General features: G+C 40.1%; 1 protein-coding gene across 3 annotated transcripts in view; it reads left to right on the top strand.

Moving 5' to 3' along the window:
- LOC136422023 (carnitine O-palmitoyltransferase 1, liver isoform-like) overlaps positions 1 to 13,780 on the top strand; it is a 36,850-nt gene that overhangs the window by 5,915 nt on the left and 17,155 nt on the right. The window contains exons 5-13 of one of the 3 annotated variants that reach the window (XM_066409634.1): positions 332 to 571; positions 1,258 to 1,443; positions 2,776 to 2,860; positions 4,224 to 4,338; positions 4,932 to 5,136; positions 6,177 to 6,224; positions 6,801 to 7,003; positions 8,144 to 8,393; positions 8,960 to 9,094. In XM_066409634.1, the coding sequence (XP_066265731.1) occupies positions 332 to 571; positions 1,258 to 1,443; positions 2,776 to 2,860; positions 4,224 to 4,338; positions 4,932 to 5,136; positions 6,177 to 6,224; positions 6,801 to 7,003; positions 8,144 to 8,393; positions 8,960 to 9,094 (1,467 nt within the window). Of the gene's footprint in view, positions 1 to 331; positions 572 to 1,257; positions 1,444 to 2,775; positions 2,861 to 4,223; positions 4,339 to 4,931; positions 5,137 to 5,876; positions 5,904 to 6,176; positions 6,225 to 6,800; positions 7,004 to 8,143; positions 8,394 to 8,959; positions 9,095 to 13,780 lie in introns of all 3 variants that reach the window. The other 2 variants (XM_066409635.1, XM_066409636.1) reach the window with 2 other exon arrangements.

Raw genomic sequence — 13,780 nt, 5'->3', positions numbered from 1 at the left:
CAGTCCCCCTGCAGTGACATATTACAAGGCCTTTGTGAAAATATTTTCAAGCGGGAAACCTGCAACTTGCAATCAACAGCAGGGAGTGTATAGCAGCTCCTCCTAGGGATTTTCACTGTCCCTACACTTCTAGAAATCTTCATCAACAACAATAGATGGAAATCACAGTACATTTGTACTAGAATCATCATCAGTCGTCATGCTTTTGCTACGACAGGGTTATACCGCCCTTTTTACGGGGTGACATACCCTTTCGTTGGCTGTCATACAAGACGTGGATGTGCCGTACTAGAATGCATTTCATGAAAATGTCTATTTTATTTCTTTCCAGGGCCTTGTTAAGGTCTTTTCCGGCAGGAAGCCTTTACTGTACAGCTACCAAGCCTCACTGCCTCGACTCCCCTTGCCCACCGTTGAGGGCACTGTCAGTCGTTACCTGAAGTCTGTTCGGCCTCTCATGACCGACGATCAGTACAAGGAGATGGAACAGTTGGCGACGGACTTTCAAGAATCCCTGGGCCCGCGACTGCAGAGATACCTCCTACTCAAGTCCTGGTGGGCCACCAATTACGTAAGTTTCATCTCTTATATTTCAAAGAGTAGACTACATACATGTACATTGGCTCAAGAAGAAGTCAGGCCCATAAGTTTCTTCAATACTAGTGCAATAAAACAGTGATTGCGATTGAATTTTACATTTTTAAAATTTTTTTTCTGTGGGCTGTGGCTGTGTGACAGGTCTAGTATTACGCATCAGAAAACGTTTTTCTCGCAAGGATATACAGTAATGCATTGTCCTCCTTATCAGGCAGGCTGTTGAATTTGTTTTTGATTTTAATACACAATACTGAAATTATAAAAGGAAAACTAGTATTTGATTTGATTGATATTGAATTCTATTGTTGCAATTTTCCCTATCAATGTTATTCCTGTTTCAAACTTTGCTAGTAAAAATTAAAGATAGAGTGAGAGAATAAAGAATTACAGCAATGTTGCAAAGCTAGATATGATGTTAACAAGTCATTATTAAGTTGAGAAGGTTGTACATGTTGTATGGAGGCATGTGTATTTGTAGAAAATATTTTGAAATTGCAAGAAAATTTTGACATTCTGTAATATTGCAGAACACTGAAAAAAAATTCTACCACTGCTTTTCCAATCTACCAATTTTTTTAAAAATTCTGTTAACCAAGAAATTAGAATGGTGTGGCCTTAGGACTTGTATTGTGTAAAAAACACACAACCCTTCACTTGCAGGTGAGTGACTGGTGGGAAGAGTATGTGTACTTGCGAGGACGTTCCCCAATCATGGTCAACAGTAACTACTACGCCATGGACGCCATCTACATCCACCCCACGGAGAGCCAGGCCGCCCGCGCCGCTAACGTCATCTACTCCATGCTGCTGTTCCGCAGACAGTTGGCCCGAGAGGAAGTCAGGCCCGTAAGTTTCCTCAATACTAGTGCAATGTAACAGTGCTTGCAATTGTCAGTAGAAATATATGTATCAGCCAAGGCAATTTCTATTAACTGACAAACAAACAAATGTTATTGTTTTTTTGTTTTTTTTCTATCCTTTTGAAATGAAAATCATGGCATTGAATTTTTAGAACAGTTGCTGTACATGCATTGTAAGTGTCAAAAAGACTAGTAATTTTTTTTCTCTCAGTTTTTCTCGCTATTGGTTTAGTTTTCTTCAAATCTTATACTTCTGCATGGTTATTAATTTTTTGTTTCTTTTATTATGTAATCAGCGAATGGTTAAGGTATGTTTTTCTTTTTTCCTTTTTTTTTCTTTTTATGATTTTACACAGTTTTTGTGTGCCTGGTAGCTGTGGTATTTTGGGAATTTTTCAAACCCTTGTCATAGCACAAATATAATATCATAGCACAAATATGACACTTCACTTCTCTTTGGCAGTTCAGTCTCTGGAGACCATCTCTGTTCCTCTGGAGTGTTGACTTCTGTTTTGACTCCTAATGTAACTTTAAAAGTTCACCCTAGCCTGTGATCTACACATTCTGTTACACACATAGTGGTGCGTACCTAAACCCCGGACCTGTTCCGGACCTGTTCCTAACCTTTAGGTTCAAGTCCAAAAAAACCTAAACATTTGGAATCAAGTCCGGACTTGAAAAAAAATCTCTCGCTTTTACACTCCTTTTTGATTTAAACCATCTTAATTTTTTTAAGCTTCCTTAGATCATGAAATTTGCACAGGAAAAATATGAAAACATTGCTGTTTTGTGTTTATAACTGAACTTCTGCATTAATTGCTGACTGTATATAATTCCACATATTATAGTTTTCAGATTGCATGTAAAATATATGCCGATATGCAATTTCACATGAAACGGGAAAAAAATATTTGTAGCATACATATTCCATTCAATTTGGTTCAAGTCCGGACTTTCAAGTCCGAACCTGAACCTTAACCTCTGGACTCGAGTCCGAACCTAAACCTAAACTCGGGTTTACATGTATAGGTACGCACCACTACACACATGTGTTGTCCAGTTGGGGTTGCGTTTGCTGATACATTCTTCTGGTCTCTTCATTATTTTCTCCTTTGCAACTTGTCCCCTTCTGTGTGCGTATAGAACAACATGATGAACATGACCTCCATGACAAATATGAAAAGTGTGGGACAAAATTACAGAAAAAGCTATGATCCTTAAGTTTGACACTCCAACTCTTGCCATCTACAAATGCTGTCTAGTCCCATTATCAAACTTAATTAATAGTTAAGGTTTCCATCTTGAATTTACCACGTAGATCCTGGTGTCCAACGCCGTACCTCTGTGCTCCTGGCAGTATGAAAGGATGTTCAACACCACACGTATCCCTGGAGTTGAGACAGGTAATTATAAGGTTGTCTTGTCTCTTCCAACCTATCACGTTTTGAGAATGTGAGAATGAGAGAAGCTGACTTCATTTGTACATGCTTAATGGACTTATTATGATGAAAATCACTCAGGTGTAAATGAGTACCTAGCTTCGGTTAGGGACATCCCTTGGATAGGACGTTAAATGGAGGTCCCGTGTCTGAGAAGAGCCACACCTCGAGCACGTTAAAGAACCCACAACACTTATCGAAAAGAGTAGGGGTCCTTCCTGGTGTACATGTAGGTGGTTCAAAACCTTCAGTCCTATGGCCGCACATGAGGCAATTATCGTATTGAAGACACCTGCGCGCCAATTGGCGGTTGCTACAGACCCTTGCGATCTAGCCCCGCCAATTGTGCGCTCCTCGCTATTCAGTCCCTGGCTGCGAAGAGAGAGTATTAGGCCTACCCAATAATAATAAGATGTGTCTTGATATTAGATACTGTAAATTCACTTACTTCGCTGTGTTTTTTGTTTCACGGTTGGATAGGAAAGAAGGTTTTGCGGTGGTTTGAATTCGCAGTTGACACAGTTCTGTAGTCAAGCAGTAATTTCATTGAAAACGCTTATTTGCAGTGTCGTGAATTTGTGGTGAAGAGGTCACTCCAAAAACCATAAAAGATAAAACCACCACAACTTTCAAGATTAAACGTAATCGAAACAGGACAAAGGCTAATCTTTTGGGGGTGAACATGGTGAACAACTTAACTGTTTTTGAAAATGACAAACACAACAAACAAATGTGGCATCCCGGTGGTGTAGTGACAGGGGGTTTGGCCCCAGAACCCAGAGATACCGGGTTCGAATCCGGGGTTCCCTGATTTGTCCCGTTGACGTTGTGCCCTTGGGAAAGGCACTTTACACGACTTTCCCCACTTTACTCAGGTGAAAATGTGTACCTAGCTTCGGTTAGGGACGTCCCTCGGATAGGACGTGAAATGGAGGTCCCGTGTTTGAGGAGAGCCACACCTCAAGCACGTTAAGGAACCCAACACACTTATCGAAAAGAGTATGGGTCCTTCCCGGTGTGAGTGGATCATATAATTCTGTCCGGATATGCAGCTTGTACAAACCTGGTGTGTTACACCTTCATGCGATTTACCGGGTATGCAATACAAACAAACAAAACAAACATCTATCAGAATTTGATACCCTATACATGTAGGTCATATCTTTTATAAAGAGCCCAAAGAAAGCTACAGTATAGACAGCCAAAAATTCAGAGAGACATGTTTGTTTCAAACATTAAACTTGGAATATGCACGTCTATAATGCAGCTAACGTTTTAGCAGTGGCTATGATAATGACTACAATTCTGTATGTATTTTTACCTTCAGACTCCCTTCGCCACTGGGATGACAGTAAGCACGTGGTGGTCTACCACAGTGGACGCTTCTTCAAACTACCTGTCTACTTCCTCGGTCAGCTCATTCGCCCATGTGAGATCCAAGCGTAAGTACCAACAACTTTCTTCAAACACTTGCTCTCCAGTAGGGGTATACACTAGTGCTGCGTACCTAAACGTAACATCAGATCTGGTACCACAGAGGTTTAGGTACAGATCCGGACCTGTACCTGTACCTGAACAATTTGAAAAATTAAGAATTAATGTCTTCTTCTGAACTTCTTCAATAATGACAGAAACATAAATAAACTGTTTTCAACTTGTCAGTATCTTTTTTCAAAGATTATAACTAGTTTTCCTACCGCCAAACTCCCTTGGTCTAACTATCAAAACTCCCGGCCTGCCTGAATGATCTGTTGCATATTATTTACGCTGTTCCAGGGTGTCACTTTGGTCACGTTTGGTGTTGCATGAGGTCAGGAGATCAGTAACAAAATAAGCACATACATTTGTATTTATATTCAACAGTACCGGTACTTCATGATCCTTCATGATCCAGTATTTTGGACCTGTACCTAATCAATTTTTACGGTACAGTACTGGTACACAGTACCGGTATGCAGCACTACGCAAAGATTTGTGTATTAACTAGATAGCAGAGAAACTGTTACAATTTAATGTAATACTTTATAATTTACAGGCAACTTGAGAAGATTTTGCTTGACAAGTCGGAGCCTGCTTTTGGCGAGGCCCATCTTGGCGCGATGACGGCTGGTGATCGCATACCGTGGGCCAAGGCTCGGCAGAAGTTCTTCAGCAAGGGCGTGAACAAGTCCTCGCTGGACACCATCGAGCAAGCGGCTTTCTTTGTCACCCTTGACGAAGAAGAAGCAGACTATGATACGGTAAAGGAGGTTCTTTTTTTGGTGAACTTTGAGTTTGAGCTTATAAAGTGCTTCTTGTTCTTGCAAGTAGTTGTGCAGTTAGCTAATTCCTTTGCCATGTCAGCATAATTTGATTTAATCTGTGCTTTAACCCTTTTTTTTGTTGTGTTTTTGCCTGTTTGAATCACCCTCCTGAAAGCGGAGCCCCTATTGCTCGATTCATCAGCTTGCTCGTGTAGGGGCCCTGCTCTTTAGCCCCGGTTCTGGCGACATTACTGACAGTTGCTCATGAATAATTAACGAGCTACCCTTATTTGGCACAATTTGGCGGTTCATTTGTTCTGAACCTTATTAACGATGTGAGACGTAACCTGATTGGTTGATAGCTTCCCAGCGTCCTTTGGGCTTTTGCTCTAGATGAGGTTCAGCAAACCCTCTGATTGGCTGAAGCTGTTTTGGTGGCGACGTTGCCAGAACCGTGTCTACCGGGGCTAAAGAGCAGGGCCCCTAAGCGAGCGAGCTAACAAATGGACCGATAGGGGCTCTGCTTTCAGGAGGGTGGTTTGAATAAATATATGTTAATCTTTTTAGTATCACATATTAACATGCAATGCATAGTAACTGTTAGTACCTTGAATGTATGATATCTACCCATTCTTTGGAAGTGGCATGGAAAAAATTAGCCATCACTGAAATGATAAGCTACCAAATTTGAACCAGTTGTGCTTTATTTTTCCTTGTTGCAAACAATGGATTTGCAGAGTTTTAGAACTCTGGAGGATTCAAAGGTAAGACTTTTAAGACGTTTAATCTAAAATAAACTTAAGGATAATCTATTTTCTCCTTTTTAAACTTCTTTCTATTTTGACACTAGTACTCCTTTACTTAATGAGCTATCGTAGGAAAGAAATTGACGTAACTTAACTTCGATATCAAAATATCCCATGCCTCAATCCAAGAAATGTTAGAATATCACACAATGCTTCTAGAAAGTTTGCAATTTTACTTATTGATAATCTCAATGTTTCTTTTCGTCTGCTTGCAATGGACGGACAAACTAGACCGAAGACTTGCTTGAAATGACTGGAAAGGCAAATGACCTTGTAGGGGTATGTGCTCTCAGACTGAGGACAGGCATCAATGTCTTTTATTTGGTTGTGGTTATCAAAAAATCCTTAAAAAACTAGCTGACTTTTTTTACTGGTGTGTAATGCTAACTCTTAAGACCAAAGACAATGCAATGGTGAATGCTGAAAGGAAATGGGCTTTAAATTTATGGGTTTAAAATGGTGTATCTTTCAATATTTTTCAGAAGCAATCAATTGATGGGTCAATAAAGTTATAGAAGAGTGGTTAGAGGAAGTTTGGAGAACTAAAACAACTAACACGATACGTTGATGAAGGTTAGACATCCAGGTAATAAGATATACCAAAAAACAATTACTCCAGCAACTGGATAAGATTTTGAAACAGACGTTTCAGACAGCATCCATTGTTCGTCAAAATTCTATCCAGTTGCTTGAGTATTTTTTTTTTGTGTGCTAACATGATAGTTGCTTCAGAAAAGATTTAAAGAAAATTGGTACTGTGAAGTGAAACAGATCAGCTTACACATGTATGAGAAACAATACAGGTTTTGCTATCGCAAACCTGTAATAATCATTATTGTGTTCATTTGCATACAGGATGGTGACAATACCATGGTGTCAAACTACGCGGAGTCCCTGCTCCACGGGAAAACCTACGACCGCTGGTTCGACAAGTCCTTCACCCTTGTCGTGTACAAGAACGGACGCATCGGATTGAACGGCGAGCATTCCTGGGCCGACGCACCAATCATCGGGCACCTCTGGGAGCACACGATATACTGGGACGGAAAGGGCATTGGGTAACTGTGATGCTTTCATACTCTACTTAGTCTCTATAGTCTTCTATGCATGTGTATGTCCCTAAATCTATGTGTTCCTCTTTCTGCTTGATGTTCAGAGTAACATTAAGTGATTTTTAAAGAAAAAAAATGAAGTTTTGAGATTGTAATAATTTTACCCTCTAATTTTGTATATAAAGTGAAGCGCTCAATGCCAACAAGACTTCGACCAGTGTACTGGTCCTGCAAGTTGAATTGACTCAAAGCCTGTGTTACTTTGTGTATGGTATTAGTGTGTAAAATTACTATAAATGTTGATTACATACAAATATTAGAAATTTTGAGATGTTGTCTTTATAATTAGAAGATGTTGGTGTTGTGTCATAACAGGTACGGTTCAGATAAAAGAAATGCATCCCTTCCAAGCCAACCATTATGGAATTGACATCTTTGAAAACACAATAAACAACTTTTTTGCCTTAACCTCTAAAGCTTATTCCAATATAGACTGACCACAGGATTATTACATGTAACAAGACTAAACTTTTTGTCCAACCCTGTAAGAGAAATTGGGACTTACCCCAAATTTTCGGTTGACTCCATCAACCCTTTTCACGGAATGAACCCGGCTACTGCAACGTGACGTCAGCGACATGTGATCGCAGTAGCGGGTCATACGTTCCAGATAGCTTGTGTCGTCCCCCGTCTCTGTTTAAGATAGGTCTGTGGGCTCTGATGTAGATTGCCTCTTTTACTCCTCTTGCAAAGAAATCCGGTTCAGTAAGTCTAGATTATTTTAGACTGTAAAGAATAACAGTGAACTGTCTAAAATTATCTTACCTTAAACAGAGACGGGGGACAACACAAGTTATCTGGCACGTATGACCCGCTACTGCGATCACATGTCGCTGACGTCACGTTGCAGTAGCCGGGTTCATTCCGTGAACAGGGTTGATGGAGTCAACTGAAAATTTTGGGGAAGTCCCAATTTCTCTTACAGTGTTGGACGAAAAGTTTAGTCTTGTTCATAATGAATTCTACCAACACAGATGAACTTTCATGCTATCACCACAGGATTGTTGGTGTCTGTCATTGACTTTTTTGCCTACCTCTCAAGCCTATCAAGATAGACTAACCAGAGGATTTTGTCTATCATAACAGGTACGGCGAAGACAAGAACACCCTTGGAGAGGCGTCCCTCCCGCTCTCTCCCCCCCTCCGCCTGAAGTGGGACATCTCCGAAGAGTGTAACGAGGTGATCGAGTCGCAGCTGGGCACGGCGCAGGCGCTGTCGGAGGACGTGGACATGCAGCTGATGGCGTTCAAACACTACGGCAAGGATGTGTGCAAGAAGTGTCGCATCAGTCCCGACGCCTGGATCCAGATGGCTCTCCAGATGGCTTACTTTAGGGTATGTCAAACTTCTTGACACTTTGTCTTGAAACTTTGCTGGTGGTTTTATTATAATTTGATCAAGTATTATGGTGTTCAAACACGTGTGCAAAATTACTGCCGCATCAGTCTACTTCATGGTATGTTGAAATGCAATCTGGAACTGTAGCCTCTAATAAAATGAACACAATAGAGGGAAACAAGCTCTTACAATTGACATGTACACAATGTATGATCAGCTGCAGCTTAAGATGTGAGTCTTGAATATAAACTACATGTAGGTTCCCGAGTCTTTTTAATTGTCAAGTGCCTGTCATAAATACAAAAAATCTTCATCTAAAGTAGAAAACGCTTCAGAAGGAGTGGAGCATTTTTTTTAGAAATGGCAATGAGATATAAAATGGAAATTAATCACAACCAAGCATATCAAGCTCACTGTGTGACAGAAACAGCATATTCAAATTTCAATGAAGACAAATTGCAAGAGATAAACTTGTCCGTATCCCAAGATATCCCATTCAACCACATCTGATCGATGTGGCTTTTGATAATTTTATAATGATAATTTTTGTTTTCAAACTCTAGGACCAGAAGAAGTTTGCCCTGACGTATGAAGCGTCCATGACCCGCCTGTTCCGAGAGGGTCGAACTGAGACCGTGCGCTCCTGCACCATGGACTCATGCAACTTTGTACGCGCCATGGAGGACCCAACCAAGACTGTAAGTGTGACAAAAATTAATGTCTGTCTCTCTTTTGGAGTATGTGTGTGTGTGTGTGTGTATATGTGTAGGCATGTCGAACCTCCGCGTTTTTCCATTAGAACGCGGCAGCGCGTGAGGCAGTAAATGTCTTTTAAAAAATCTTAAAAATCAACCGTTTGTATTTTGCCAATGAAAATCGTTGTCAATAATCTATGGAAGGTTTGCTATCACACTATCATCTTTTTAGTTGAAAATATCCATCGAACAAGGAGCTAAAAATCATCTAAGTTGGCGATGCAGCCGAAAAACCGCCCCGTTCTGACGCCGCGAACGCGGCACGCGATTTTGAGGCCCGCCCGGCGGAAGTGCCATTTTTAACTCAAAAGCCACAAGCCGGTGTAGCACGCAGAACTCTGGGAATGGTTTCAGGTGAAAGGGCAGAGATCAAGGTTCACGCCAGTGGTGGGACAAAATTTGTACGTGATTCTAGGCGGGAGTTATGGAAGAAACGGGAGAAACCTCCAGAAGTAAGTGGACATTTTTGCTATTTTTCTTGAACTTATCAACTTTGTCCCTATACTGTCGCAAATATAGATATAATATGGTAATCATGGTGTAGTTTTTGGTTCTATTTAGGCGAGTTTGGCTTGTGGGTTTAGCGATACATTTTGAGAGTTTTTTTCGACAGCCCGAAAAATGACGTGCGCTGTGTGCGCATACGTGACGGGGGAGGGGGGCGTGAGATCGCGCACTTTGTATGTGCTCGAAATTGAACTTATTGTCATAAATCCTGCACTATTTAACCGTAGAATGGTCATATATTTTATGCTGAATGTAATATACCTTTCATATCCGATGATATGGCATACCTTGGACGCAACAAACAATTTTCCACTGTCGTAATTATGTTGTGTATATACACTAGCGTTACGATCACACAGTCCGAATTTGTCACACAGGTGTATGATCTTCATTCAGATGTCCTTTCTTGATTTTCCAGTGGATACAAAGGTGGCATATCTGGTACAGCTATGCAGAGAACGTGGGCTGCCTTCAAGCAAACTTGAACAAGTTGAAGATACCACAAACATCAGATCAAGTGCTTGGTGATCATGACTAGAATTCAATTTCCTTCTTCAAATTTTCGAAGGGAGAAGCTACTTCAGGAGAATAACTTGAACACTAAATTAATTACTGATACTGTACTAGTCAGAAAGTAAGTTGTAAGTCTGTAGTACTGTAGGTACATTATTATCTGTACCAATCAGAGATCTTATTAGAATGGGTAACATAGGTATTGATACTTATAATTAGCACAATACTATTAACAGTGAGCAGATTAAATTTGGACTGAGCATTTGGGTTTGGACTAGTGCTTCTAGACTCTCACATTTTATACCTATGGGTCAGATATTTTGTGGAAAGGTTCTCTGTTACATGATGGATCATAATACCCCCCAGTGAGACTTTTCATGCTTCATTGAAAATGAAAAAATCTCGAAATTAATTTCGAGATTTTTTTTTATTTCAATTTTTTTCCAAAAAATCTCGAAATTTTTTGGGAAAATATCGAGATTTTCTTGAAAAATATCGAGATTTTCCAAGATAATCTCGATATTTTTTTTTAGTGAAACAAAAATCTCGATATTTATCTTCAAGGTAATACAAAAATCTCGAGATTTTCGAAAGCTGATATGGAAAAAATCATTTGGGGTAAAGTTTTGACTAACAAGGTTCGACACTTCGACCAGTAGAGTTCCAAATGAGCTATGGACTCGAACAACAATTGACTTATTAATTTACAGACTTGTCATGACTTTGTCTTCAATTAAACCAGCTCAGAGTTGTCTTCAGTTTATTAACATATGAATTCAGAGTTTTGGATAAGTAGCTGGTGAACTTGTCTTCAATTGAATCATCTCAGAATTGTCTTCACCTCATTAACATATGAATTCAGAGTTTTGGATAAGTAGCTGGTAAACTGCAAATTCTGGTTCAACCACTGACGATAGCAGCGCGGATATTGTCTGAAGCGTCTGTTTACAAAATCGTATCTTACTGCCTGGATGTTTAACCTCATCGACGTAGCTATGGACTTCCTTACCTGTTAATATGTAAATACAAGGCTAGGAAAGGAAGACATTGCACAAACCTACTAAGTGTCATGAAAACAGACCTCAGAAACAAAGGAATGGGAAACCTGAAAACTGCAAAGAAACTCAGAGAGCTGCGGCAGCTGGCAGAAAAAAAGACACAGTGGAAAGAAATGAAGAAAGAAGCCAGCCAGAGTTTGTTTCTACAATTACCTGAGCTGCAGAATACAGTGGATCATCATCATCATATTGGCAATTGCCTTGCTAACAGTACATGTGACGCTTCTATGTGATTAAGAAGTGACTGATTGATGACAATAAAGACACAAAGCAACTGTAATGCCTCTGTTATTTACACTGACACAACCACCATAGCTACTAACAGAAACTCTGGGTACACCGGCAAACAACAGTTGTATAAGTGTAAGAAACGTAGACCGAAAAACTATCATCAAGACTTAACAGCAAAGGTAAGTCACATTTATTTACAATTCAGTAGCTGTCACAAACTCCTTATCGAATCAGGAAGGCACCTCTGGAGCAAAGAATTTGCCAATTTTGTAACTTAGATAAGGTAGTCTGGTAGAAGATGAAGTCCAATTCATTGTAGTTTTTATTGCAACGATAGAAATGTTCTGTTTGATTATATTATATTATGGGAACGTTTCCACACTTTCAATCTAAGTCTAGTATTGACTTATGCATTTGGACCATACAATATTAAACAAATCCATCTCAACCTATATTTCTAACATCACAAAGACACGAGAAGAAGCCGAACCTATGAATTAGTGTAGTTTTAGAACCATTGTTTTAGATTAGTATTAGAAGTCCTGTCAGTGTCATTATATGTACTTTACCACATGTCTTGTATCTGAATGTCTGCACTAAGCCCGATAGGGCATGACTAGGGAATAAAAGTTATCATTATCATAGTAGGTCAATGATCCAATTGAATATGAGATGAAAGAATAACGTGACAAATGAAACACCAACCAAATGCAGACCTACGCTTCATGCCACACGCTATAGTTTCAAAACGGCAATCTGACGTGTTCAGCACGCGGATTATCATCAGCGTTGTGTGGGTACCCGGCACACTTTTCAACAATTGAAGTTCAATGACGTCTGAGCGGTTCATCATGCTGGGGAAAAACTGCAACATCTAAACGCTGCTGTAGCTAGGGCCCACGGGTTGCAACTTGGCACCGGGTAAAAGATAGCGTCCAGACAAAAAGACCCTATGGTGCTTAAAAGGACCCCATTTTTTTGGCGCAAGGGCTTTTGGTTTTGATTTCTTTGCGTTTAGTGGAACATGAAATGCCTGGCCTCTCAGAGGTTGGGAGATTTTTGTTTGCAATTTGTACCTTACAAAAATGTCGCGATCATTCTTAAACAAATTGAAATCTTCAATGAGGACTTTAAAAAAAAACATTTACAACTCCTAGATTTGTTTCTTCAGATTGATATGAAACAATCTTGAAAAAAAATCGAGATTTTTCGTAGCCAGGACAAAAAATATCGAAATTTCTTAGCAAAATATGTTAAAAAGAGTTCAACAAGAGTTTTAAATAAAATTGAGCTATGAACTTCGTTACGCATTAGTATGATTGTCACTTGCTTTACTAACAGTACCTGCAAAGTGCACGTTAATAACGCTAACACAACTTGTTCTTATATCTACTAACAGAAACTCGCAGGCATGGTACCATGGTGCAACTGCAAACAGTAGTTTCTTTACAGATATGTAGGGTGGCTTGTACTTGTAGTTGTAGCTTAAATTGGCTACTTGTGACGTGTAAAAGTTTCTATGCTGCATGCCACTTTCTAGTAGTAATGAAAGCTCGGTGTGCAGAATTACCGTCCTCTTCGGCCCTTGAGTCGACGGAAGCACGTGGGTGGAGAAACCTTTCTTGGCTCATGTGTCTCACGCCCTTCCAATTAATTATCTTGTTTGTTTTCATGGAACAAGGGAGCCACCAAGCAAAACTGACCGGCGCGGCCACACGTACACTCCAGGGGTGCGGGAAATCACACGTCCACGTTAATCGGTCTAATTTGTCTTTCATGAGGAGATACTTGGCCGTCACCCCAATGAAATCAGATTATGTAACAGATAAAGAAACGGGAAGGTAGGTAGACAATTCTTTATCAACTCAACAAAAAGTAATACAATTAATGAAAGACATTGAAGCACATTCATCTGTGTATCACACGACTATAGATAGTTACTGGTAGTATTTTACCTTCGACGGGAAATGATCATAGTTTGGGAACAGACAAGAATCAAGTTTCGCTAGCAAGGAAGGCCATGTTTACTTTAACAGCTACCGGCTTCAAAATAGCATGAAGCACAACACCGCGTCTGGCGAGATAATGAATGCAGGCGGTCCTCATTGGTGAAGTGGGGAACAGTGCGGTTGATTCAAATTAACTGGAAGGTAGATTGCAGCCTCCCGTGAGGCTATTGGATTATCGGCAATATCGTATTATTGACGGCTTGCTTTCGATCAGTCTTTAGCATATCGACGTATGAAGTATCCCTCATCACGTTTTGATCAATGTCATGGCCTGTAATCTACACGGTGACTTATGAAAGCATTTTTCTGTA

This window comes from Branchiostoma lanceolatum, chromosome 16 (assembly GCF_035083965.1).
Source record: "Branchiostoma lanceolatum isolate klBraLanc5 chromosome 16, klBraLanc5.hap2, whole genome shotgun sequence".
Classification (NCBI taxonomy): domain Eukaryota; kingdom Metazoa; phylum Chordata; class Leptocardii; order Amphioxiformes; family Branchiostomatidae; genus Branchiostoma; species Branchiostoma lanceolatum.
This window is presented reverse-complemented; position numbering and strand designations above follow the sequence as displayed.